We start from the raw sequence: 26835 nt of genomic DNA, 5'->3' as shown, positions 1-26835 counted from the left end.
AATCAATTGCCCACAGTACCATCACACAGCATCCATCACCACAATTAGTTTTTTAATTTTTAGAGCATTTTCATTACTCCAGAAAACAAATAAAAACAAAAAAGAAAACTCAAATCCTCCCATACCCCTAACCGCACCCCTCCAATCATAGTATTGGTATAGTACATTTGTTACTGTTGATGAAAGAATGTTAAAATAATACTAACTGTAGTACATAGTTTGCAAAGGGTATATTTTTTCCCTATATACCACTCTATTATTAACTTCTAGTTATAGTGTCATACACTTGTTCTAGTTCATGAAGAGGATTTCTAATATTTGTACAGTTAATCACAGACATTGTCCACCACGATTCATTGTTTTATACATTCCCATACTTTAACCTCCAACTTTCCTTCTGGTGACATATGTGACTCTAAGCTTCCCCTTTCCACCACATTCACACATCGTTCAGCGCTGTTAATTATTCTCACAATAATGTGCTACTGTCACCTCTGTCCATTTCCAGACACTTAAGTTCACCTTACTTGAACATTCTGTGCATAATAAGCAACCACTCCCCATTCTTTAGCCTTATTGCTATATCCTGGTAACCTATATTTCATGTCTATGAGTTTACATATTATAATTAGTTCATATCAGTGAGACCATACAATATTTGTCCTTTTGTGTCTGACTTATTTCATTCAATGTAGTGCCCTCAAGGTTTCTTTATCAACCCATTTTTTTAAAAGGCAGTTTTGTTCACACACCATTCATTCCGTCCTGAGTAGACAATCAGTGGTTCCCTGTATAATCACATATTTACGCATTAGCCACCATCACCATTATCTATTTAAGGACACCTCCATTTCTAACACAAAGAAGGAGGAAGAGTCAAAGAAGGTAGAGACAGAAGAGAAAGGAAAAAAAGGGACAGCTAAAAAGCAACAAAAGTAAAGATAGAATTAAACTAAAGTACAATAAAAGAGTTAGACAACATCACCAATGCCAAGAGTCCCGTACCCCTCCCTTATATTCCCCTCTTATATGCATTTAGCTTTGGTATATTGCCTTTGTTCCATTAAAGGAAGCATAATACAATGCTTCTGTTAACTACAGTCTCTAGTTTGCATTGATTGTATTTTTCCCCCAATACCACCCCATTTTTAACACCTTGCAAGGTTGATATTCATTTGTTCTCTGTCATATTTGTACATTTTAAAAACATATTTGTACATTTTATCATAATTGTTGAGCACTCTAGGTTTCACTGAGTTATACATTCCCAGTTTTTATCTTTCCTCCTGGTGTCCCACATTCTCCTAACCTTCCTCTTTCCCACAGCCATCTTTGTTTGGTATACTTACATTGTTGTGCTACTGTCACCCAAAATTGTGATTCAGACTTCTCACTCCTGTCTTCCTGTCTGTCTGTAGTGCTCCCTTTAGTATTTAGTATTTCCTGTACGCAGGAAGCTTGTTTATAGACTCTCTCATTGTTTGTCAGAATATTTTAAACTCTCCCTCATATTTGAAGGACAGTTTTGCTGAATATAGGTTTCTTGGTTGGCAGTTTTTCTCTTTCAGTATCTTAAATATATCACACCACTTCCTTCTTGCCTCCATGGTTTCAGCTGAGAGATCTGCATGTAGTCTTATCAAGCTTCCTTTGTAAGTGATGGATCGCTTCTCTCTTGCTGCTTTGATAATCTGATTTTATTAAGTATCTTGGTGTAGGTCTATTCAGCTCTATTCTGTTAGGGTATGCTGCACTTCTTGGATCTGTAATTTTATGTCTTTTGTAAGAGATGGGAAATTTTCAGTGATTATTTCTTCTATTATTTCTTCTGCCCCCTTTCCCTTTTCTTCTCCTTCTGAGACACCCATGACACGTACATTCATGTGCTTCATGTTGTCATTCAGGTCCTTGAGATGTTGCTCATATTTTTCCATATCTGTTCTTTTGTGTGTAGGATTTCAGGCATCCCGTTCTCCAGTTGCTGAATGTTTTCTTCTGCTTCTTGAAATCTACTGTTGTATGTCTCCATTCTGTTTTTCATCTCTTGTGTTGTACCTTTCATTTCCATAGATTCTTCCAGTGGCTGTTTCAAACTTTCGATTTCTACCTTATGTTCACCCAGTGTTTTCTTTATATGCTTCATCCCTTTTGCCATATCTTCCCTGAACTTGTTGACTTGGTTTTTGAATTGATTTATTGTGTTTCTTTGAAAATCTTTAATTGATTCGTTAAAGTGAAACAATATCTCAACTGTATCTCAGTTGAGGTGTAAGTTTGTTCCTTTGACTGGGTCATATCTTCATTTTTCCTAGTGTAGTTGGTAGTTTTCCGTTGCCTAGGCATCTGGTTTCCTTGGTTACCCCAGTCAGATTTTCCCAGACCAGAACAGGTTCAGGTCTCAGAATTTGGCTATATTCAGTTTCAAGTTTCCCTGAGGGTGTGTCTTAGAAGATTGACAAACTTTCCTGTGAGACCTCTAGCTGCTGTGCTTTTTCTAACCTGCCTAGCAGGTGGTGCCTGTCAATCTGTCACTCCTGACTGGTGTAAAGAGATGTGGTCCCTTTGGTTCTCAGCTTAGCTTGTTTCTGTTTTGACTGTCTTCCCCCAGGTTCTGGGGTCTGAGTTCTGAAGGGAGGGCAGGCACTAGCACTGGGCGCCACCTCTATCTGGTTCAGAGGGTTGCAAAGTGAAAATAGGTGAGGCTTTCTCTACTGAGCCACTCAGTTTGAGAGAGAGAAAAAGGGAAGGAAAGCCCTGTCAGAGCTAGTCCAGAGACCCCCTGGTCTTCTGGGCTCCTTTTCCTGGGGCACAGGTGTTTTCTGGTTCTCTAAGGTGAGTTGTCTCTAAAAGCCTCTCTCTCTTTTTTAGTTAATTAATTATTATTTTAATTCATTCATTTATTGTTTAATTAATTTATTTTTCCTGTCGGGCCCACCTCCTCTCTCATGGGAGTGACCTCAGGGTACTTTGTTGCTTGTTAGGGTTTGTCTGTGTTTGTAGCTTATATTCAGCAGTCCACGTTTGTTAATTGAAACCCCAGTTGGAGCTGGGCTGAGTTATATTTGCTGGCTTGAAGAATGCTGCTTTCTCCCACAGCAAGGTTTTACAGCTGAGCCTGCCATGGCAGGAGGGAACTCAGCCATTCCACCCAATCCAGGTTGGTGTATGATGCGTGGACAGTCACGGTTGTCCTCCAGCAGTTGTTCCAGGTTATTTACTAGTTGATCCTGGTTGTGTATTAGTTGCTCCAGGGGACTAACTAAATTCCACATCTCTTTGCTGCCATCTTGCTCCTCCTCCGATATTTGATTGTTTTAGATGGTATTGTGAGTCGAATTTTTTTTCTTAATTTCTTCTTCTGATTATTCATCGCCTGTGTATATAAACACCACTTATTTTGGGGTGTTGTTCTTGTATCCTGCTGCTTTGCTTTATTTATTAGCTCTAGGAGCTTTGTTGTGGATTTTTCAGGATTTTCTGTCATCTGCAAATAGAGAAAATTTTACTTCTTCCTTTCCCATTTAGATGCCTTTTATTTCTTTTTCTTGCCTAATTGCTCCTGCCTAACACTTCCAGGACAGTGTTAAATAACTGTGGATTTTTCAGGATTTCATGTCATCTGCAAATAGAGAAAGTTTTACTTCTTCCTTTCCCATTTAGATGCCTTTTATTTCTTTTTCTTGCCTAATTGCTCCTGCCTAACACTTCCAGGACAGTGTTAAATAACTGTGGTGAGAGAGGCATCCTTGTCTTTTCCTGACCTTTGAGGGAAAGTTTCAGTCTTTCACCAGTAAGTAGGATGCTGGTTGTGGACTTTTCATTTATGCCCTTTAGCATATTGAGGAAGTTTCCTTCTATTCCTAGTGTTCTAAGTGTTTTTTATTAAGAGAGGGAGCTGGATTTTGTCACATGACTTACCTGCATCAATTGAGATGATCATGTCATTGTTTTCCTTCATTCTGTTAATATATATTGCACTAATTGACAGTCCTTTAGTTGAACCACACTTGCATACCTGGGATAAATCCCACTTGATCATAGTGTATAATTTTTTAATGTGCAGTTGGATTCAGTTTGGTAGTATTTTGTTGAACATTCTTGCATCTATAGTCATAAGAGATTGGTTTGTAATTTTCTTTTCTTGTGGTATCTTTATCTGGCTTGGTATGAGGCTGATGTTGGCCTTGTAGAATGAACCAGGGAATTTTTTGGAAGAGTTTACAGAAAACTGGTTTTAATTCTTCTTGGAATGTTTGTAAAATTTCCCTGAGGAGTCCTCTGGTCCTGGAGTTTTCTTTGTTGGGAGGTTGTTTTATTACTGATTGGTCTGGTTTGCTAAAGCTACTGGAATGCAAATTACCAAAAATGAATTGGCTTTTATAAAGGGGATTTATTAGGTTACAAATTTACAGTTCTAGGGCCATGAAAGTGTCCAAACTAAGGCATCAACAAGAAGGTACCTTCACTAAAGAACAACCGCTGGTGTCCAGAACACCTCTGCCAGCTGGGAAGGTATGTGGCTGGTGTCTGTTGATCCTTTGCTCTTGGTTTGCGTTACTTTTAGCTTCTGATTATAGTGGCTTTCTCCTTAAGCATCTGTGGGTTCTCACTTAGCTTCTCTGGGGCAAACTCTGGGCTTCATCTCTTACCTTAGCATCTCCAAACATCTATCTGCATCTCCAAGCATCTGAGTCTGTTTTGGGTCTGAGCTGTCTCCCTGAGCCTTTTAAGGGCTCCGGTAAACTAATTAAGTCCCACATTGAATGGGTGGAGTCATGTCTTCATGGAAATAATCTAATCAAAATGTCCCACCCACAATTGGGTGGGCCACATCTCTGTGGAAACAACCTAATCAAAATGTCCCACCCAACAATAGGTCTGCACCTACAAGATTGGATTAAAAGAACATAGTCTTTTTCTGCGGTGCAAACATATCCAAACCAGCACACTAATTCAGTCTCTTTACTAGTTATTGGTTTTTTTAGATCTTCTATTACTTGTTGAGTCAATGTAGGTAGTTTCTGTTTTTCTAGGAATTTGTGCATTTTGTCTAGGTTATCTAATTTTTGTTGCGTAGTTGTTCATAGTATCCTCTCATAGTCCTTTTTATTTCAGTGGGTTTAGAGGTATTGTTCCTCTTATACAAATTGTTTTTTGTATCTTCTTTTTTTCTTTGTCAGTCAAGGTAAAGATTTGTCGATTTTATTGATCTTTTCAAAGAACCAATTTTGGTTTTGTTGATTTTCTTTATTTTTTGGTTGTTGTTTGTTTTCTGTTTCATTTATCTCAGCTCTAATCTTTTTGATTTCCTTCCTTCTGCAAACTTTGGGTTAATTTGCTTTTCTTTTTCTAGCTCTTGCTGTTTTAAGGTTAGGTCTCTGATTTTTGAAGTCTCTCTTCTTTTTTAATGTAAGTCTTTCGAGCTTTACATTTCCTTCTCAGCACTGCCTTTGCTGCATCCCATAAGTTTTGTTATGTTGTTTTCATGTTCATTTGCTTCAAGGTATTTTCCTATTTCACTTGTAATTTCCTTTTTAACCCATTGGTTGTTTAAGAGTATGTTGTTTAATTTCCACGTATTTGTGTATTTTCCATTTCTTTCCTTGTTGTTAATTTTTAGCTTCATTTTGTTGTGGTTAGAGAATATATATTGTATGGTTTAATATTTTTGACTCTATTGAGACTTGTTTTGTAATCTAACATATGGTCTGTCCTGGAGAATGATTCTTGTGCATTCCAGAAGAATGTATATTCTTTTGTTGTTGGGTGAAGTGTTCTCTTTATGCCTGTTAGGTCTAGTTGGTTTAGAATATCGTTTGAGTCTTCTCTTTCCTTTATTGATCTTTTTATGTGTTGTATCCATTATTGAGATTGGCGTATTGGAGTCTCCTCTTATAAACATGGATCCATCTGATTTCTCCCTACAAATCTGTCAGTATTTGCTTCATATATTTTGGGGCTCTGCCAGTAGGTACATATATATTTATAGTTTTTGTGTCTTCTTGTTTAGTTGACTCCTTTATCATATATAGTGATCTTCTGTCCCTTTGTAACAGCTTTTGACTTCAAGTCTGTTTTATCTGACGTTAGTATAGTTAACCCAGCTCTCTTTTGGTTCCTACTTGCATGGTATATTTTTTCCATTCTTTGTCTTTCAGCTACTTGTTTTTGAATTTAAGGTGAATCTCTTCACTGTATAGTGAAGCACATAGTTGGGTCATGCTTTTTTATCCATTCTGCCAGTCTCTGTTTTGACTGGCGAGTTTAATCTATTTGCATTTAAAGTCACTACTGATAATTCAGAACTTTCTTCTGCCATTTTGCTATTTAGCCTTTGTATGTCTTACACCTTTTTTGTCCCTCAATTATTCCTTTAAAGCCTACTTTTATATTTATTTAATTGTTTTCTCTTGTACCATATTGAGTATTTTCTCTTTTCTGTATGGATATATTTTTCATGTTTTCCTTATGGGCTTAAAATTTAGCATCCCAAATATGTAACAGTCATATTTGGTTTGTTACCAACTTGACATCAATAGCATAGGCACATCTACTTTCTCTTTCCCCACACCTTTTTTTCTTTCTTTTTTTTTTTTTTTACTTATTACCATTTATATCTTTGTACAATTTATGTTTAAAACCATAGATTTTTCAGTACCTTTTATGCATTTTAGCAGCATAATTTATCGGCCTCTTCCTCTCTTCCCTGGATGCTGTACAGTGTTCTTCTGGCCTCTGGAGTTTCAAAATAGTTATTCCAGACAGTTCTTCCCTGTTTAATAGTTGTTCTGGTGGAAGGACTGAATCCTGGAGTTCTCTCCTCATCCATCTCCCTACCATTCTCTCCTTGCCAAGTCTTTTCAAGTGTAGTTTGTATCCTAAAAGAAGGCTGAAGTTACAAAATCATTGTAATGATCAGCATTTGCCAAGCTTGAAATAAATGGATTTGTACCCATTTTCAGGTGTAGTAAAACTTTACTATTTTTAACTGAGGGAGAATTAAGGAATTAGCAGAAAATCATACCTTAAATAATTTAAAGGGAACAGGTTTATTATTTTTAGGTACTTTAAATAGCTTTAACTAGGCACTTAGGGATAGTTGATCATTGTTAATTAAACTAGATTATAAAGAAAAATGTACTTACAACTACAAGGTTTAGTGGGTTAAGTATAAACTTTGAGCCAGACAGCCTTAGGTTATGGTATTGAAGAAGTATGTGGCTTTAAGCAAGTAGTTTAACCCTGACTTGTATGTGTAAGAATTAAAGAGTCCAGTTCAGTTCCTGGTATTAAAAAGCTATTACCAGATTGAAATTTAAAAAACTGCTGTAGTACTTAAGTAAAATGTCTTAACTTGTGTCTTTCATAATCAAATTAGTACAGCCAAAATTCTGGAGAAGAAACTTTCCTTGAGTATGATACAATATTTTTTATTTTATTAATTTATACATACATATATTTTATATTAGTTTTCTGATACTTCATGACAAATTTCGACAAATTTAGTAGCTTAAAACATACAAATCTATTGTCTTCACAGTTTGTATGGATCAGGGGTCCTGGTAGGGGTTAGCTGATGGGCCGTCTGCTCAGGATATTACCTTAAGGAAGCTGTGATTTCATCTGAGGCTCTGCCAACAATGACTAAGGGCCCCATTTACTTGCTAGCTGTCAACTGCTTCTCTGTTTTTAGAGGCTATACTCTCCCTTTTGATGAACTCATAACCAGCTAATCTGGGGTCTGTCGTTACTTACACCTGAAAATCCTTTCACCTTTAGTTATATAATTTAACCAAGTCACAGAATGAAATCCATCATATTCACCAGGAGAAGGGGGGTTGTAGGCCAGGGTTGGGAATCTTGGTGGCTGTCTTAGAATTCTGCATACCACATACATACATACATACACACAACGTTTGTTCGTGGTTTTATCTTATCCCCTGGAAGGTAGATGGTTTTGATCAAGCCCACCTCATTTTGTTCCAGACCTTTCTTTATTAACTGCAAGATTTGAATATAACTTTTCTCCATTGTTTGTTCTCCCTTTTTATAGATAGCGCTAAAGGGAATTGCATTGGTAGAAGAGGATATGCTTGAAAATTATTAATTTGTGGCCATAGGGGCCATGGTTGCCAGTTTTTACTTGTAGAAATCTTAAGTTTTTAAAGGAATGAAGGATCAAAGAGAGGAAACTGACCCCTGGTTTTCCCAGCCAGTACTTGTACTCAGTGATAGGTAAGAATGCTCGTTATACATACTGCTTTGTGTATGGTGAATGAAGGCAAATTTTCTTGTTAAAACACGCTACAAAGATACTTACTAGGCACATTAAAAACATAAAAAGATTGCAAGAAAGAATGTTAAACCTACATAGAGGTACGGACCATTTTGAGGGAGGAGAGAATTGCTTTAAAATGGTAGAAGCACTCCTTAGGTTTAGTGAAGAATCAGGAATGTGAAATATGCCTCTTCCTGTGAAATCTTTTCTTATTCTTTCTCTCAGATAAACTCAGGATCCTACCTCTGCTCCCATTTTTGCCTCTGTTATAGCATTTAAAACATTATCCTGTAGTTGGCTGCTTGGATCTGTTTTCCTACTAGAATAAGCTCTATAAGGGCAGGAAACATATTTTATCTTCTTTCCTAACATAAATCTTGGCTTGTAGGAGGCAGTCAGCAAATACTCCTTGATGCAGCAGTGCATATTTCTTTCTTGTGCTAAAGGATGTTAATACATTCATGTTTGTAGTACAGAGCTAAGGTTAGTTCACATCCAGAGCATTATAGTAAGTTCCAAAGTCCCTGCCCTCAAATATTTTATTATTAACCTTAGGAAGGTCCTTGGAAATATTTTTTTCTCTTACCAACAGACATGGTTATCTGTTTACCAGGCTCATAGCAAACCAGAAACAAAAAAATTATTAATGGGTTAAAGGAGATCATTCATTATAGCAGGGATATTAGCATAACTAGTAGTCTACTTCATGATCTGGTTTCCGCCTACTTCTCTGGCTACTTCCTTACCAGACTTAACATTTTACAAAATAGTTTCTGGCCGTACTACTCTCTCTTGCCATTAACTTCTCTGTAGCACCAGTGCCTACCATTATCGTAGTACTTATGTTGTACAGTGATTTACTTTTGTTTCTTTATTATAGTATATTATTTTTGAAGGTAGGAAACCATGTCTTCCTTTTTTCTATAAGTGCCTGTCACAGAAAAGACACTTAAATGTACAACTAAGTGGGTAAATTGGGCAATTAAAATTTAAAAAAGAAGATATTAAACTACCCATGGTCTGGAATCTTTAGAATTAGGGACAAGCAGGTCCACAACCCTTAACCCCCAAGGGCAATTCACTGTCATAACACAGTGAAACAGGTGATGTTCAAGGTGGTCACTAAGGTATTTAAAATGCTGTAGACCAATTAAGTACATTAACAACTAATTTTAAGGGAGTTATCTGACAGCAAGGCAAGTTTTAAAACATGCAGTCTGTATTTTGTGGCTTATGATGTTGTCCTTTATTCTTTGGGTAGATGGGCTAGGTTTATGTTGTACAGAGCCGAGACCGTCACAGTTTTTATATCTATGATCACTGTAGAAGTTTTGCTACAAATGTTTGCTAATCTTTTATCTTCCTTTGCATGATCATTTGGAAAGTAACTGAAAAATAGAATGAGAAAAAATATTAATCTTTTTCCAGGCAGATACTAATCTTTCTGTACTTAAAATATGTGATTTTACCTCAGGTTTTCTTAACATGCAGTCTATCCTTTAGAATTTCGGAGTTAATACTAGCAACAGAAAAGACGTCAATGGGTGTTACATGGAAAGGAAGCATAGAAATCCCTTGTGTTCTTGAGCAGTGCTGTTTGCTTTATAAAGAAGTGTTTATAAGAGAGATCCATTGCCAGAGGCAGCCTTTGCCATCCTTATATTTGTTTTGATGTCTAAAATTAATTTTTCATTTCTTTCCAGTTTCTGCTAACTGGATCATCAAAAACTTAGTAAATCCAGACTATCCTTCATAGGCATGATTCTCCACATTGGTGCGGCTAGCCATGAACTATCCTTTTCTTCTCCCTCTTTTTCCCAGATTTCTCCCGGGGCCAATTCAGCACCTCTACCTGGCCATCCTAACAAGGTGATTTGTGAAAGGGTGAGACTTCAGAGCCTGTTCCCTCTCCTCCCAAGTGATCAGAACACTACCGTTCAAGAGGATGCTCACTTCAAAGCTTTCTTCCAGGTTCTTATATATTTACCCTTTCCCTACATAGGGCAAAAGTCACAAATACATTCCAGGCTGGTTCTAGGAAGGCCTGAAATGAAATTCCCAGTATCTTCTTACTTCTTATTTTTTTTTATTGTATTGTGGGAATAAGTATTCTTCTTAAAGGACTTCTTTAATTGTAACTTGTATTTTCAGCCAGCTATTCTGAAGAATGTTGCCTCTTGAGCACTTGCCTCTTGACCACTTAATATTCTTATTTTTTGATCTTTTGATCTTAATTACTTGTCCTAATAGGTCAGGTTCTGTAAGAGAATAGAAGATATTATAGGATATGTGAAATTGTCTAGGAAAGGAAAATCGAAGCATGTAATTTTTTTAAAGCTGTCCCTACTTAATTGCTTAGCACCTTGGGTTTGATAGTAATGTATATTTCAGAGAGAAAACACGATCATTTGTTTTCTAGGACTTTTGATGCCTGTGAGTACAATGTGATTAAAAATTTTTAAATATAAAATGAAAACGAAACTAACGTGGATAGATTGAAATTGTCATTAGTTTTTAACAAGATTACTGGGATATTGAACACTAAACTTTGAATCCATTACTCCCAAACAGAATGTTTTATTAATAGAAGTCAGTATTGTTATGATCACAAAAGAAACCCAAGTTACAGAATTTCTTCTGGATGTTAGAATTATAGGCAAAGGCATGTTTGCACATGTGTTTATAAATCTGAGGTCGTAAGATAGTTGCTAATCAAGAATGGGATTTTTAGATAGAGCCGGCTCATTTTCTCTAGGTTTGAGAGTGATTACTGGGGTCTGGGGCCAGTTCCGAAAGAGAAATGCTGTAATACATTAAGTTGGAGATGTGGAATTTCCGGTGATAACGGTGTGGGTGATCCAGCACTCTTCAATCTGGTATCACTTGTTGAAATTAGGTTCAGGTTTTCTGCTGGGTGCTTGGAGCATATTATCTCCTTCTGTTTTTAACCCTCACTAGTGATGGATGGTTTTCTAGATGAAGAAATAGATTCAGAAAAGCTCAGATCTTAATATTTGCTCTTTCTTATCTATTATACTATTATGCTACTATGCTATCTTTAGACATGAACAGGTATTTCTGTAAACACAGTGTAGCATGTATTAAGAGACATAGCCACCTCTATTGAGTTAAATAGTCCATTGACTATCAACTTTGGTACAGAATTGGTCTGCAATAGCTTCACATTTAGTAGAAGACCAATAGCTAAGGAAGAAATTTATGTAGTACCTTCACCACTGCCACCAATAAACAGTTGATACTTTCTGGGTTTTCTATACTCTTTGGCATTGTAGGCCTTAACTCAACATTAACTTTAAACTCAGAGAATAGCTGCCAAATGCAGTATGTTTAAGACCCCTGTTTTGAAAATGAAACATTAAGGTTAGAGCCAATTCCTTGTAAGTATTGCTGAGAGCTAACAGGTATTGTTAAATGTTTATTTATAGTCTTAATTTAACTTAAATCTAACTTTCCTTTAATTTTAGAATAAGGCCCTCAGTGTACTTGCTGCTACCCAAATAGATCCTAAACAACCCTTTCAAGATTGCTGCCTGATGATACCTTTAACTGATTCTGATACCAAAATTAGGTGTAATTTGATAGTTCCAGTGGTGCTTAAAAACTATTTACCATGTGAAAAGGAGATAATCTACCCAGCTATCTCCTGTCCTCACAAAGTTATTCCTTACTATGTTATGCTTTCTTGCTCTTAGCTTTTCCCCAGTATGGACCAGTGACTTTGTTCCCAACTCTTTGTACTTTCCCTTCCTATCAGAATATTCTATTTTAAAAACAAACTCAGCTATGTTTTTTTCTTACATCACCTTCCTTATCTTAGCTAGAAATATGTCTCTTTTCTGAGGACATCACTTCTGCATCATTCTCTAGGGGTAAAGAAATTATTGACAGTTTTTCACCTCAAGCATGGGATTGGGGTGTGTGGCCAGTAATTGGGTTGTCATAAAGGAGAAGGAAATGTTGCTGTTCTACTGGGATCCTTTCTGTTGTTTACAACCAGTCTTCTTCCCTGAACAAAAAGCTCGTCTTCTTTTTGAGCTCTTTGTCATTTATCTCTGTTATCAGTTTAGTTACTGTCCTTGTTTATTAAAATGTTTTGCCCTTTGTTCTTTATTTACTCATTTTATATTGTATTACTCCTAGTCAAGACTTCGTTTTATTTGCAAAAGATCTTTTCTTTCACATTTGCATGCTTTTAATGAAGATCGTGAAATTACTATGAAATGTCATATGTGCAAGTTATAAACGATAAAGCAGATACATGTGTAAAAATAAAACCACCCAGCTTAATAAATTAACCATTACCAAAACTTTTGAAGTCCTCATGTGATCTTCCCTATTAGTTCCTCCTGCCATCCCATGCCTGCATCTTAGGTAAACCTATGTGCTGAATTTTGAGTTTAGTACCCCTTTGTTTTTCTTTGTGGCTTTTACTACAAACAGTATTCCTCAACACTAGCCTCTTTAATTTTGTTTGTTTCTGAACTTACTATAAATGGCATCATACATTGTGTAGTTTTGGTATCATTTTGAGATTCATCCATATTGATTCATGCGGCTGTATAGTTGATCCATTTTACTGTTTTTAATATTCCATTATATGAACATACTGTAGTTTATCCCCCTTTTTTGATGGACATTAGGATAGTTTCCAGTTTTTTACAATTATTTCCAAGTAGTACTGCCATGAATATTCTTGTACATGTTTCCTGATACACATTTAGTTGGTATTTTAATGTTTCTGAAAAGTGATTCGTTTGTGTATTTATTGCTCAGGGTTTCTCAAAGAAGAGGGAGACATGGGTGTAGGCACATTTGCATCTCTGTAAAAATAAACCCATGTTTAAAATTAGAATTTAAGTGCCTCTTAACAAATTTTTTTACATTAAAAAATTTTTAAGATGTAATTAGCAAGTATTAAAATTTACCCTTTCAGTTTACAGTTCTCTGAATTTAGATGAATGCATATGGACATGGAACCACTGCTACATTCAAGATGTAGAACAGTTTTGTCACCCCTCTCCCCCCAAATTTCCTTTGTTGTGAACTCCCATCTTAGTGTTTTAAAATTAGCAGTTTCTTTACTACCAACCAATTCACTGATTGTGGTTGAAGATAGCATGCTTTCATAAAGTAGTCAAGTGCATTGTGGGATCTCAGATTTTTAGCCGGGCACGTCCCTGATTTCAGGGTGTGTGTGTGTTTATCTTAATGATAGCTATGTAATAACTTAATTTTGCAATTACCAAGTTTATAATTAGGTGATTAAAATGAAGGTTTGTACACATAGAGAAATAAATATTAAGTTTCTGAAAGATATTATAAAAATATCTATTGTCTAAATTTATGGACTCAGTATAATTTCAGGTGAAACATTACCAAAATTTTCAAGTTTTAGAACTTTTAAAAGTTATACTTCAGTTCATAAGGAAGATTATTGAAAAAAGGGAAAGAACTTTTTTGAAAATTTTTATAAGGAAAGAGATGCCATAACAAATAATACTAAATCACATAATAGAGGACTAGCTTTTCCTCAGTGACCTCCATGTTGGTAAATTCGGTGGATATTGTCAGCCCTCATCTTACATGACCTCAGTTGAATTCTTGAAACTTTCTTCAACTGGCTTCTACCACACTGCATTCTCCTGGTTGTCCTCCTTCCATTTCCTTTTCATTCTCATGATCATCTACCCAGCAATTAAATGTTGACGTTCCACAGGGTGTTAAATATTGGACCTTTATTGCATTGTATAAATTTGAGCAATTTTGTACATGCCTGCAGCTTCAGTAACCTATCATCGTTACTCACAGAGACTCTTCACTTTATATTCCTCGTGACTGAGCTTCAGGTGTCTACAGAACAGCTCCAAAGGAGGGATTCTTTGATTCCAGGTTGTTCTTAATATCTTTTCTGTTTTCACTGGTTTTGTGTTTATGCTTCAGATTTTCCATTTTAACCATGTATCCAGCTTAAAATTATTATAGTTACAGGTAAAGGATACATAAAATTCAGTACTTAGGTAGAACTAAATATAGTATTTGAAAACAATACAGTTATGCCAAGTTAAATTATTTTGTGGGAATTAACAATGTTTTCTGTAATAAAAAAGGAAGAAAAATCTAAGACATAAGGTCACTAATGTTTTATTTTTACCTAGCCATACAGGCCTCTGTAGACCTAGGAAGCCCCTTTATAGATACTGTGCTCTGGTGCATTAGCAATTGTAGCCTGTGGTGGTAAAAGTTCAGTGGATATAGTGCAGTTGAAAAACACAATGCACACCAATCCTGTTTACCACATTAATTTTTTTTATTATAGCTCTGATACTCCTTGTTTTTTTAAAGAACGTTCAAAAGATGCTCCTCAGGAAAAATCCAACGTGAACCAGATGAGCAGTACATCTTCCAGGAATGTTATTTTACTTGTAGACAGTAAAGGAAAAGAGGCTCTGAAGGTTTGTTATCAAAAGTTACCACAAGCATGCACAAACAAAATCAGAATTTTTTTAATATGGTCTAAGCTTATGTTTGCTCATGAAAGCCCGGAGAAAACAAAACTTTTACATGTATGTTGCGTGCTGGAAAAGGACCCAAGCATTATAAAGTATTGCAATCCCATCATAATGAATAGGATCCAATACTGTATGAAAATATGGGTATGTGCTGTGTGGATAAGGTAGAGTTTGAGTCAGTTTTTCATTCAGTTCCATGGTAGGGGGAAAAGAGAAACATCCCCAATTCAAGCTGGAGAATAATAGGTATTTTCAGAGTGGAGTCTTAAAGGATGAGCACAAGTAGTTAGGAGAAATGATGAGAGCTCTTTAAGCATGGTTTGGGCAGGAAGGAGGTCAGCACAAGCAAAGATACAGGCAAGTTATTCACGAAACTAAAGTTCACTTGCTTAAATATAAAGTTTAAGGTTGGAGAGTAAGCAGGTGGCAGAATCATCGTGGACTTTGTATATGTCCTCTGAGGGAAGTTTAATATTATCTTTCGAGTTAGTAGTTTCTAAGTTATATTCTATGAAACCCTTCCAAGAATTAAGGAAAGGCTCAGAAAACAGGGCTTTGGACTGTTGCATAGTTGTTAACTTTTTAGAAAAGGTTATAAACCAATCATTGTTTTAGTTGTTGGGGAACTTTAGAAGCTGGGGAGTAAAATGTCATTTAAAAAAAAAAACCCCACAAATTTAGGGTATATCATTCTATTCCGGCTTTGTAGAAGATGGATTTAAGGGAATAACGATGAAAAGCAAGGAAGACTTAAGCCCAAGGTGTCATTTTATTCTTGTGCCATCTTTGTCTGGGTCTGTTGGTAGAGAAAGATGTGTGATATATACATACATATGCACACACACTTGCACATATTTCTGGAAGACTTTTTCCCCAAGAGTTTATTTAGTTCTAACATAGTTTACTAAACAAAGTTATATTCTTCCCTCATACTCTACTGAAATTGAAAATTTTATTAGTATTTATTATATTAGAAAGTAAAACTTGAAAATTTTGACAATAGCGATAATAAGCTTTAAAATTAAATAACAATTTTAAGAAAAATAACTTATTTCCAAAACAAAACATTTTAGTGAGAAAAAGTCACTATTTGACATTTTTGCCTGTCTTTTTATTGTCTGGTTTAACAGAAGGAAGACAGCTGGAATCTCATCTGCTTTTGCATTCAGTCTGTTGTGATATCATGTTTTATATAGCTTCTGGAAAAGTTTTCAGTGTATACTCTTGAGAATGAGATAAAAAGGGAAATAATTTCTTGGTATTATTAAAAAATAGTTTTGACCTCCTGGGTCCCCAGAAGGGTTCTCAGTGACCCATGGTATCCCTGGATTACACTTTGAGAAGTGCTAATGTAACTATTTCCAGTTTTTGTAGTTATCTAGGTTGAAAGGATTTACCTTAAGAATCATTTAAGTCCATTTTGCACTTATTGATTGTATCTTTTCTCCAATATTCATCAAAGTCATTAGCTTGTGTGTTCACAAGTAAAATGTAGAGTTAACTGCCCAAGTTCCATTTTTAGAGAGCACTAATTATTAGAAAATTCTTGCTTACCATGAACGAAAACCTTTTCCCTTCTGTTTGCCCATTTTTATTCTTCACCTTGGTCTTATGCAACACAAATGTAGTGTCTTTTCCATAAAATAACTCTTCAGAGATTTGAAGCCTTGTTGGTAGCAGGCCCTGTTGGTTATCTACCTAAAGACCTTTCTTAGCTACCTAAACCTTAATTTTGTTTATCCTCCTTCAGAGGAGGTAGGTGTCATTCCCAAGGAGGGGCTCATGATTAGTACAGTAATGTTGGTTTGATTTCCCTTGGTTTAGGTGTGAACTGAAGACATTTTTGGCCAGTAAAACCTATGGGCATTTTTGCTCAGTGATAAAGAAGTCTTCTGATAAAAAAGAACTCTTGGAATAAAAAGAAATTCTCCATTTTTCTTCTGGTCAAAGTCATCTCTGTAACACCTGAAATTTTGGCTGCCATTTTGGAACTATGATGGCAACCAGCCTAAGAGGACAAGTCAAGAAAGATTGAAAGGACGGTCCTCGGTGAAGTCACTGAGCTCTGCTGAATGACCTGCCATATCTCCCGATTTTTTGTGTGAGATAAATGTTATTAAGTCATTTTAATTGGATTTTCGTTAGTAGCTGAAAGCATCCCAATTGATTCCCCAACTACTATTTCTCTGAGTTCTTTCTCGAGTATGAACATTTTTAGGTCCTTCACCTACTTCTCATATGACAAGGTTGTAAATCTTCTTACTATCCTGATTGCTTTCATCTAAGCTGATTATTTTTGGAACCTGTGTTAGCCTGCATCTGCTAACAGAGCCAAAAAACATGAACTTTTTTTTCTAATAAATTTTTTTTTAATTAGAGAAGTTGTAAGTTTACAGAAAAATCATGCAGAAAAAACAAGCTTCCAATAACAAGCCCCCCCCATGTTTGCATTAGTGGAGTACCTTTGTTACAATTGATGAAAATATAATTGTACTGTTAACTATAGTCCATAGTTTACACTAGAGTGTATTATTTTTTTCCCATAGAGCACCACCCTACTATTAAGACTTTGCATTAGTGTGATGCATGTGTTAAAATCCATGAAAGAACATTTTTACAATTATACCATTAACTGTAGTTCACCATTTGCAATAGGATTTACTATGTTGTGCAGTCCTATGGTCCTGTATTTTTTCTTTTAATTTTTATTCTAGTAATGTATATATGACTTAAAATTGCCCAAAAAGTCAGTTCCTGGCACAGAGTCAGCAAGGAGAGCAGGCAAAAGAACTTTTCCCCTGAGAATTTTAATTAATTTTTGAGCTTGGAGGTTTATAGACAATGTGGTTAGTGAAAATTTGAATCCAAAGTTTGGTGTGAGAAGCTAACCTGTAGTTTGAATTCTTAGAAATCTCTCTCTTATTCCCATTCCATACAAAGCAGACATGTTCCTTGTTTACTCTTATCAGTGGGCTGACTTTTTCTAACCTTCTGTTTTACTGAAAGTAAAGCACTTTGGAAGTTTTGACTTTATGCAGGGGTCTCTATAAGGCCTTATCTTCTTTTTCCTTGATAGCATCAAAAAACCCTGCTCTGTTTTTCAGTTTCCTTAGTTTCTGAGAATCTTAGGGATGCATTTTGAAGAATGTTGTATTTAAGTCTTTATTTCTAGGTGTTTTATACCAGGATTTTCACATTTAGGTCATGAATTTGCCAGAAGTCTTTATAGTTAGTTTACGTTATCAAAGTTAATAATACTTATGTTCTTTTCTATGACTGTAGTGGTCTCCAGGATGTGTGCTAGGTTGATTCCAATAACTGAAAACCAGGAAACATTCATCCATGTATTATTCATAGCAGAACCAAGTAGTGAGATTGGCTCATGGAGAAGGTAATGTAATCCTCTACTATTCCTATCCCTACTAAAGAATGCTTTAGGTGACAAGGTCAAATGGATTTGCTGTCCTCTTTGATTTTCCTGGATTGATTGCCTCTCAAATTTCTTATGACAGAAGAGCCATGTGTTTAAATTTTATTAAGAACATCCAAGTTTTTAATAATACCTTTTAAAATCCACTTAATTTAGGGCATTTTTCTCAGAGTCCTCTGACTTCGTGTTCTAATTTAGAACATTCTGGGATTTCTTTTCATTGCACTTCTGGGTTACTTCTACCGTTTATTGTATGCTGCATTTACGTATATATATATATATATATCCTCAAGTGAGAGATCGAGAGAGAGCAAGAGAGCGCTTGCACATAAAATCAGTCAAGTAAATTTTTTTGAAAGGATGTGTGAGAAGCAAGTTTGAGACTTTATACACTTGGAAAGGTCTTTGTTTATGCCCTTAGGCTAAATTACTTTTGCTGTGTATTATTAGAGGTTTAATATTATTTTCTCTCAGAGCACTTTGAGCATCTTCTTTGGGGAATCTGATGCTAATCTAGTTGTTGCTACTTTGTAGATTACTCTCCCACACACCTTCCCCATTTCTGGAAACTATGAGGAGTTCCTTGGAGTACTAAAATTGATGAGGGATGTGCATGTGGGTCTTCCTCCCTTTCCCCTGTTTATCCTTTTCTGGACTCAGTACACCTTTTGATGTAAAGACCTTTTTCAGTTTAGAAGTAATTTTATTATTTCTTTGATAGGTTCCTCACTTTGGTATACTTTGTTTTCTCTTTCTGGACATCCTTTTGGATGGATGTTGAACCTTATGAATTTTGTGTCCTTTGTTCTCACTTAAGTTTCCTTCTTTTTATGTGTGTGTGTGTGTGTGTGTGTGGTTTTTTTTTTTTTCCCCTTTCATATTTTATATTCAGAGAGACTCAGTAAAATTTAATTTGATCTTCAGGAGTCTTTATTCTCATTTTCAGCCTTTTATTTTATTTTAGCAGTCACATTTTAAATTTCCAAAACCATTTTTTTTGTTGTTGTTGTTCATTTTTCATACAGTATTACCTTGAATCTTAGAAAACTACTTTCTGTGTTTTCATGGCATTTATTATCTGTTTCCTCATTCAGTTGTTTTGTTTGTTCATCTTAGTTTTCTTGTTGTTAAAGTAGGTGTAGCTAACATGCATTTTCTTTGCAGTTGTATAAGCTTATTTCTGGAAAGACCTCTGCCCTAAATGGGAGAATCTCTGTAATGATCATGTATTGTCTCATCAAGCAGACTTCCCTTTAGACTTTCTCTAGCATATGGCTAGAAAGGAAAGTCTCTAGCATATGCTTAAAGTAAAAAGAACTTTACTCTGGGAGTGAGTTACTTTAATGTATTTCTTTTGGATGGAATTACCCCTCCCCCCCCCTCCTTTTTTTTCTTTTCTTCTAAGTTTACTGTGATGGTCCAGTGTGACCTGGCTTGGCTTTTTCCGTTTACCCAGCTTCAACAATCCTATCTCAGACCTGTCGTACTCTTTTAAGAAGAGGTTTTAAGAGACAGTGCCATGAAAGTCCTAGAAGGTAATGTAGGGAAACATCTTCAAGACCTAGTATTAGGAGGTCGCTTCTTAGACCTTATACCCAAAGCACAAGCAGCGAAAGAAAAAATAGGTAAGTGGAAACTCCTCAAAATCAAAAGCTTCTGTACTTCAAAGGAATTTGTCAAAAAGATGGAGAGGCAGCCAACGCAATGGGAGAAAAAGTTTGGAAACCATGTATCTGATAAGACACTGATATCTTGCATATATATAAAGAAATCCTACAACTCAATGACAATAGTACAAACAGCCCAGTTATAAAATGGGCAAAAGATATGAAAAGACATTTCTCTGAAGAGGAAATGCAAATCTCTAAAAAATACATGAAAAAATGTTAGCTATTAGATAAAAATCAAGACCACAGTGAGATATCATCTCACACCAATAAGAATGGCTGCCATCCAACAAACAACAAATCAAAAAATGCTGGAGAGGATTTGGAGAAATTGGAACTTATTCATTGCTGGTAGGACTGTATAATGGTGTAGCCGCTCTGTAAGACAGTTTGGTGGTTTCTCAGAAAACTAGATAATTGAATTACCTTATGATCCAGCACTTTTACTTCTTGGTATATACCCAGAAGATTTGAAAGCAGTGACACGAACAGACATTTGTACACTGATGTTCGTAGCAGCGTTGTTCACAATTGCCAAGAGATGGAAATAATCCAAGTGTCTTTCAGTGGATGAGTGGATAAACGAAATGTGGTATATTCATAGGAGGGAATACAGTGCAGCAGTAAGAAGCACCAAGGTCTTGAAACATGGCAACATGGATGAACCTTGAAGATATAATTCTGAGTGAAATAACTCAGACACAAAAGGAGAGATATTGTATGTTGTCACTTCTATGAACAATCTGAACAATGTAAAATCTTATATGAATATTGGGGACCTAGTGATAGTAGCTAGTGAGGGGGAATGATAATCTACAACGTTCAGATATGATAATGATGGTGAATTTAAAGGTATGGTAATGGGTAGGAGTGACGATTGTTAAACTTAAATTCTTCAGAGTGCTCCTATGCCAGCTAAGTCCCGAAACCCAGAGGCAATAGCCTCTTCAAGAACATCAACCAGATACTTCCATTTTGCTCATAAAGTCGACACCCCTTTTCAACATGAGTAGGTTAGGGTGGTCAGTGCCTAGACATCCCTGAATATTGGGAAAGTGATTAAACTAGAGGAAGGGGTAGCAACAGACAAGATGGAATTTTAACAAAGAATTGTGAATACTGAACCGTTGCATATTTGTTTTTTCTTAGTTGCTAGGGTTTTAGAATAGCTAGAAGGAAACAGTTGAAATGGTAGAACTGTAACCTATAACATCCTTTGAAATTTGTTCTGTTGCTCCTTGTTAAATTGTAATTTGAAAGCTGTACCATTTTGTATAAATGTTATATTTCACAATAAGGAGATAACTGAAACTATGGTACTGTAACTCATAACTTTGGAAATTTTCTGTATATCTACTTGTTAAATCATACTTTGAAAGATACTACCTTTTTGTATATATGTTAGATTTCATAATAAGGAAATAACTTAAACTGTTGAATTGTAACCTTTAATATTCTTTGAAATTTGCTCTCTACTTGTTTTCTTTTTTTTTATTTTTATCTTCATTTTATTGAGATATATTCACATACCACGCAGTCATACAAAACAAATCATACATTCGATTGTTCACAGTACCATTACATAGTTGTACATTGATCACCTAAATCAATCCCTGACACCTTCATTAGCACACACACAAAAATCTAACTACTTGTTAAATTGCACTTGGAAAGTTATCACTTTTATGTATATATGTTATATTCTACAATTTAAAAAAATATGAGGAAAATAAAAGCTTATGGTCTCCTGCTGGGACAAACCCCATAAGAAATTGGCATAGATGCTCCATATATTCTTGTGTTAACTGATACTACTATTAACTTTTAACTATAGCTCATTCTATTTCTCTATATTACAGGTAGTCCTGTGCTTGGAAACTCTTCAGGGTTGGGAAGAACAATTATTAATCCTTGTGGTGTTCTCTGTTCCATGTTTTGGGTTTCAATTTCCTCTACTCTGATTTACCTATTTGCTTACCTTCCAGAACTGTGGCAATTTCAGGTTTTTCATAGAATACCCCTTTCTGTTTTTAGAATTGCCACAGACTTGTTCTATTCAGCATATCTTTTCTGTCATTTTAATGGGATCATGAAAGTATAGACTAGACTATATGTGTGCAGCATTCAGCTAGGGTGAAAACATCTCCCTTGAAGTGGAGTGTTGAGCCAGCTATTCAGAGGGAGAGAGGTGCCTTTATTTTAGCCTACGCCTTCTAACAGGCTCACTTTTTTAGAAACAGCTTCTCGTTTTCTTAAATATTGGTTAGTTTCCCTTCTCTCTTTGTACTTATCTCAGGCAACTATTTGTCCTAAGATTCTTACACACTATTTTAGTGTTCTTAAAAGGATTTTTGTTTTTGTGTATTACATCATTTGTTTATTCATTAACTTGCCTTGTCATCACTTGGGAATCTACCTATAATGGAGCAGTATGGGGCTTGGAGATCAGGCAGATCTGTATTTTTATAAGATACATTGTAGTGATTCCTGCCTAGGCATTATGTCAGTTATAATTGTGTTTGACTGCATTTAATTGTAGTGGCTTAACCAACATAAAATTAATTTAGTTTCCTTCTCTGCTATATTTAATGTGGTTTTTATACTTGTAGTTGAAAGATTGTTCACCTCTCAGGTATCACATTTGCAAGAACACAGGGACAAAGGGTGTATATCAGTAAAGAATAGTCCTTTTAATGAATAGAACAGTAATGTTCTTGGAAATTCTACCCTGTAGACTTTCTTCTTTTTGCAAAACTAGTCATAAAGCCCATCCTGAGCTGTAAAGTTATCTGGAGAGGTAAGTACTTTTCCTGGGCACACCTCGAGGGTTATATTAGGGAGAAGGGGAAAACAGATATTGGGCAGGCAATTAGCAGTGTTTCCTAATAGATATTAGGATGAGGGATGGATATTAGAATTAATGTTTAACAGCAGGGAAATGGATTCCATCCTTCACAAACCTTCAGTGGTGCCGTTTCCTATAGTCACATGGTAACAGTTTAAAGTCACGCAGTAACCGTTTTGGGCTCATTTATAATTTATCCATATTTGTATTTCATAAGCAGGAATTAATTGAAATCCTCAGTAGGTATCTTGTTTTTTATAAGCTTACTTCCAAATTTATTGACTGGAGTTGTTCATTATTAGAGTGAAACTATCATTAAATCCCTGGTACTTATAAACTTCAATAATTTATATTGTAACTTACATTATTATAGTTACATATATTACAATTTATAGTTTGTAAATAGGGTATAAAAGCAAATTTTCCAAACTTACAGCCGCTGTAATGATAGAATGTATTTTTATTTCACTTTCTTACAGTTGATTCATATCTATGGTTGATGGGGTATGAATTGTCACAGTAGCAGTATTGCAGTCTCTATGAGGGGAAATAGAAGTTTTAAAATGTTGTTAATGTTATCATTTCCATAACCTAAGTCTAAAAACTGAACATTGACTCAGTTTCTCTACCATATTTGTGAGAATCGTCACAGAATGATTGTTTATATCTAAATTGAAATTCTGGCTAACACAAGAACATTCTAGCCTTTCTGTTCCTTGAATAGGTTAACTCCTGGTTGTAGAGTAGACATAATTTACAATATCCCGTTTCCAAACAATGTCAGTTGATTAAGGTTTTACATTGTGTAGACTATCAAATTAGCTTGCGTTAGAGATGTTACGAAATGGTGCCTTTTACAAAAAAATACTGCAGGGCTACCACACCATTTAGCATGCATCAACCTCCCCAGACCTTTGTATCTGTCTTGCTTTTCAAACCTGTATTCTCTTAGATACTCCAGTTAATTGTGGTGAAGCTTGCAGACAGTTGCTTGTTGTAGGGAAACTGAAGACCTGGCTGTCCTTTCTTCGAAAATGGGAAAAGTGAAGAAGAGAGGAGATAATGGTTTGTACATAAGGAGTCTTCCATTTGTTATTTGAGAACAGGGCAGTAGCTAAAAGGGTTCTCAGTAAGATTGTACCAGATTGAATAGGATTGCTTCCATTGTTTCCAAATTTACAGGCTTCTAATTTACAGGCCTGGAATGCTTTTCCATACAGTGGTGAGTTCCAGATATGCAACAGAGGTCTCCCATTGTATTTTACAGGATTTGTTGTGAAATTTGTTATAGCCTAAAATGTTTAAGTAAGCCATAATACATTTTCCTTTTGTTTGCCAGACTTAACAAATTACAGTCTAATGAATTAAATATGTCAAAAAATTGAGTCTGTAGGTGGAGTATAACTATTAATAGCTAACTCAAATAAAATGTGCCTGAACATCTATTCCTGTTTGTTTCTTATTTTGGAATATGCTGCACCCCCACCCCCCTTTTATTAAATAATCAAAAATTTTTAAGTTACCAGATTTTCCTTTCTCCTTTGTTGCTTCTTACATTGAAGCACAAGTGTGATACATGCTCGTTTTTCTAACTACATTTTTAAAAAATAAATTTTCTATTTTGAAATAATCTTAGATTTACAGAAAAGTTGAAAGATGCTATAAAATAAACAGTTCCTGTGTAGTCTTTGTTCAGTTTCCCCTAATCTTACATAAACATGGCATGCTTGTGAAAACCAAGAAATTAACTCTGGTAAGTTAACACTTAATCCAGACACCTGTTTTTCCACTAATGTTCTGTCCAGGTAACTTCATTGCATATAGTAAACTCCTTTTAAAAATGTATGTATTTTCCTATTTTTAAGTATCAGTTGTGGATTTTGGTTTCCTATTATTTTGAGTTAAAAAGTAAGACTTATTAGCATAATACTAATCAGTAGCTCACCTCCTTCACTTCCTATTCTTTGTCTCCTTTTTCACCAATGCGAACCTATCACAGCCCACAGAGTAGAACTTTGCCATTGTTCTTTACCTCTTCTTCTAAAAACAATAAATTTGTTGTAAAAGTGAATGCTGTTAACCCCGTATGAACAAGCCCTGAAAATATGTAAAGGTTTATAGCCTAGGTGCTTTTCTCAGTCATTTAGACTTTTTTTATGTGGATTTGTAGCGTTCTTCTCCATTTTAGGTAGGGGATTTATAGAATTTATAGTTTGTCTCCATATTCTAGCTTTCATTAGGCTTTGCAGTATAGAATGTTCATATGAAAGCTAATGATCATGATTGGTTACTAGTGTTTTGTACTTAAAAAAAGATAGTAGGAGATACCCTACTCCTGATGCTTATGTGTAGCCCATATATGAGTTTGTCTGGTCTTCTTCCTTTTTAATTTTTATGATCAAACTATCTAAATATTAATGGGTTTTTTCCTACTTTTTAATTTTTAGATTACCAGAATATGAGAACTGATTTTCTTATTAAAATCAAGGGGTAAAAAAGTTGTACTTTTAATAGTGACCATTAAATTCAGGGAGAAAATAAGATTAATGTGGTGGGGAGAGTTAGAAAAGTATACTTTTGTATATGATTTGAAAAGAAAACTATTTTACATTTTAATGATAATGACAAAATTTGAATTATATTTCTCAAATATAGAAGGAAAATGACATGGCATTTGGAATTCCTCTGCTAGATAATTTGGGGTGATCATATATAATCAATTTGTTTCATTCTTGTCAGTTTAAATAAAGTAATCGGTTCTGTTAATATGCGTATCTCTTAAAATCTAAAGTTGTAATATGTAACCCCCATACACTCTTTTTGTAATATTTTTAAGTGATTTTTGGACAAACAGTGGTACCAATTCTTTTGTAACCAAAAGTACTGTAATGCCTAAATAATTAGGACTTGGAGGAGTAGATTGGAGATAGAAGAAGTTATTAGAAAACACAGCCTTTATCAGATTTTCAGCTAATTGTAATTTTGATAGTTTTGGTGAGACTTAATTAGGAAATTGAGTTGGGTGGGGGCATCCTAGAGACTTAATGCGATTAAGTAGTCCATACAAATATGATAGCTGACTAGCAGTGTTAAGGGGCCTTGAAAACTTTAGACTGTCTCAACATAACAGGTACAGGTTTTGAGCTATCCACCAACTCCCATCTTCTACCTAAAACTCCGTGTTTTACTCACAAGTACTTCCAAAGTGCTGTGGCATTCTTATTAAGGACTGATGATCTAGGTCACTTGAATACTTTGTTATTTCTTTTATATAAATCTTACTTTATCCAGGTAACTTTCATGAAAGAAAAACAGATGTAATGGCCTAAACAACAGGTATAAGGAGGCAGAGGAGTGTGTTTTAGAATCAAGTCCAGGGTCTACTCAAATTATACCCACTCCTCAACAGAACTCTTAGCTGATGATTACTACCTAAAAGAGAAACTGATAGGAGAGTATAGGGCAGTCTCAGGTGGATTGGGATTTTCAAGAGAAGATCAGTTATTCTTCAAAAGCTTAATGCTCTGTTGTATACCCTATAGGTTGTTATCTGATGAATTTTACAGTAATTTTTTTAAAAGAGTCCGTTTTTTATGTGATGATCTTTACTGTACGTATCTCCCACCACCACCACCCGCCTTAAACACCTATGTCACATACTTAAAAGAGATCTTATTCACTTGATTGATTTTGTTGCATTGGCAGAGTGAAGATAGTCCAAGTCCCAAGAGACAGCGCCTCTCTCATTCAGTCTTTGATTATACATCAGCATCACCAGCTCCCTCACCACCAATGCGACCATGGGAGATGACATCAAATAGGCAGCCCCCTTCAGTTCGACCAAGCCAACATCACTTCTCAGGGGAACGATGCAACACACCTGCACGCAACAGAAGAAGGTTAGTTGTTAATATGTTTCTTAAAGTTTGTTCCATTGGTAGGCTTGTGAGTTTTCAACTTCAGGATACATTTTTCTTTAGGTATTGTATACACATGTATCAACATAGTATATGTACATTCATGCTTGAGAAACAATATTACAAGTTGTTCAGGCTCCCAAATTACATCATAAAAGTTAATTTAGT

General features: G+C 35.4%; 1 protein-coding gene across 10 annotated transcripts in view; it reads left to right on the top strand.

Annotated features, from left to right (window-relative positions):
* Positions 1 to 26835, top strand: part of RNF38 (ring finger protein 38) — a 175869-nt gene that overhangs the window by 103750 nt on the left and 45284 nt on the right. For 4 of the 10 annotated variants that reach the window (XM_037851067.1, XM_037851071.1, XM_037851070.1 and 1 more), the window contains one exon: positions 26456 to 26649. In XM_037851067.1, the coding sequence (XP_037706995.1) occupies positions 26456 to 26649 (194 nt within the window). Of the gene's footprint in view, positions 1 to 10099; positions 10250 to 26455; positions 26650 to 26835 lie in introns of all 10 variants that reach the window. The other 6 variants (XM_037851063.1, XM_037851069.1, XM_037851073.1 and 3 more) reach the window with 3 other exon arrangements.

The sequence above is a fragment of the Choloepus didactylus genome, chromosome 10 (assembly GCF_015220235.1).
Source record: "Choloepus didactylus isolate mChoDid1 chromosome 10, mChoDid1.pri, whole genome shotgun sequence".
Lineage (NCBI taxonomy): Eukaryota > Metazoa > Chordata > Mammalia > Pilosa > Megalonychidae > Choloepus > Choloepus didactylus.
This window is presented reverse-complemented; position numbering and strand designations above follow the sequence as displayed.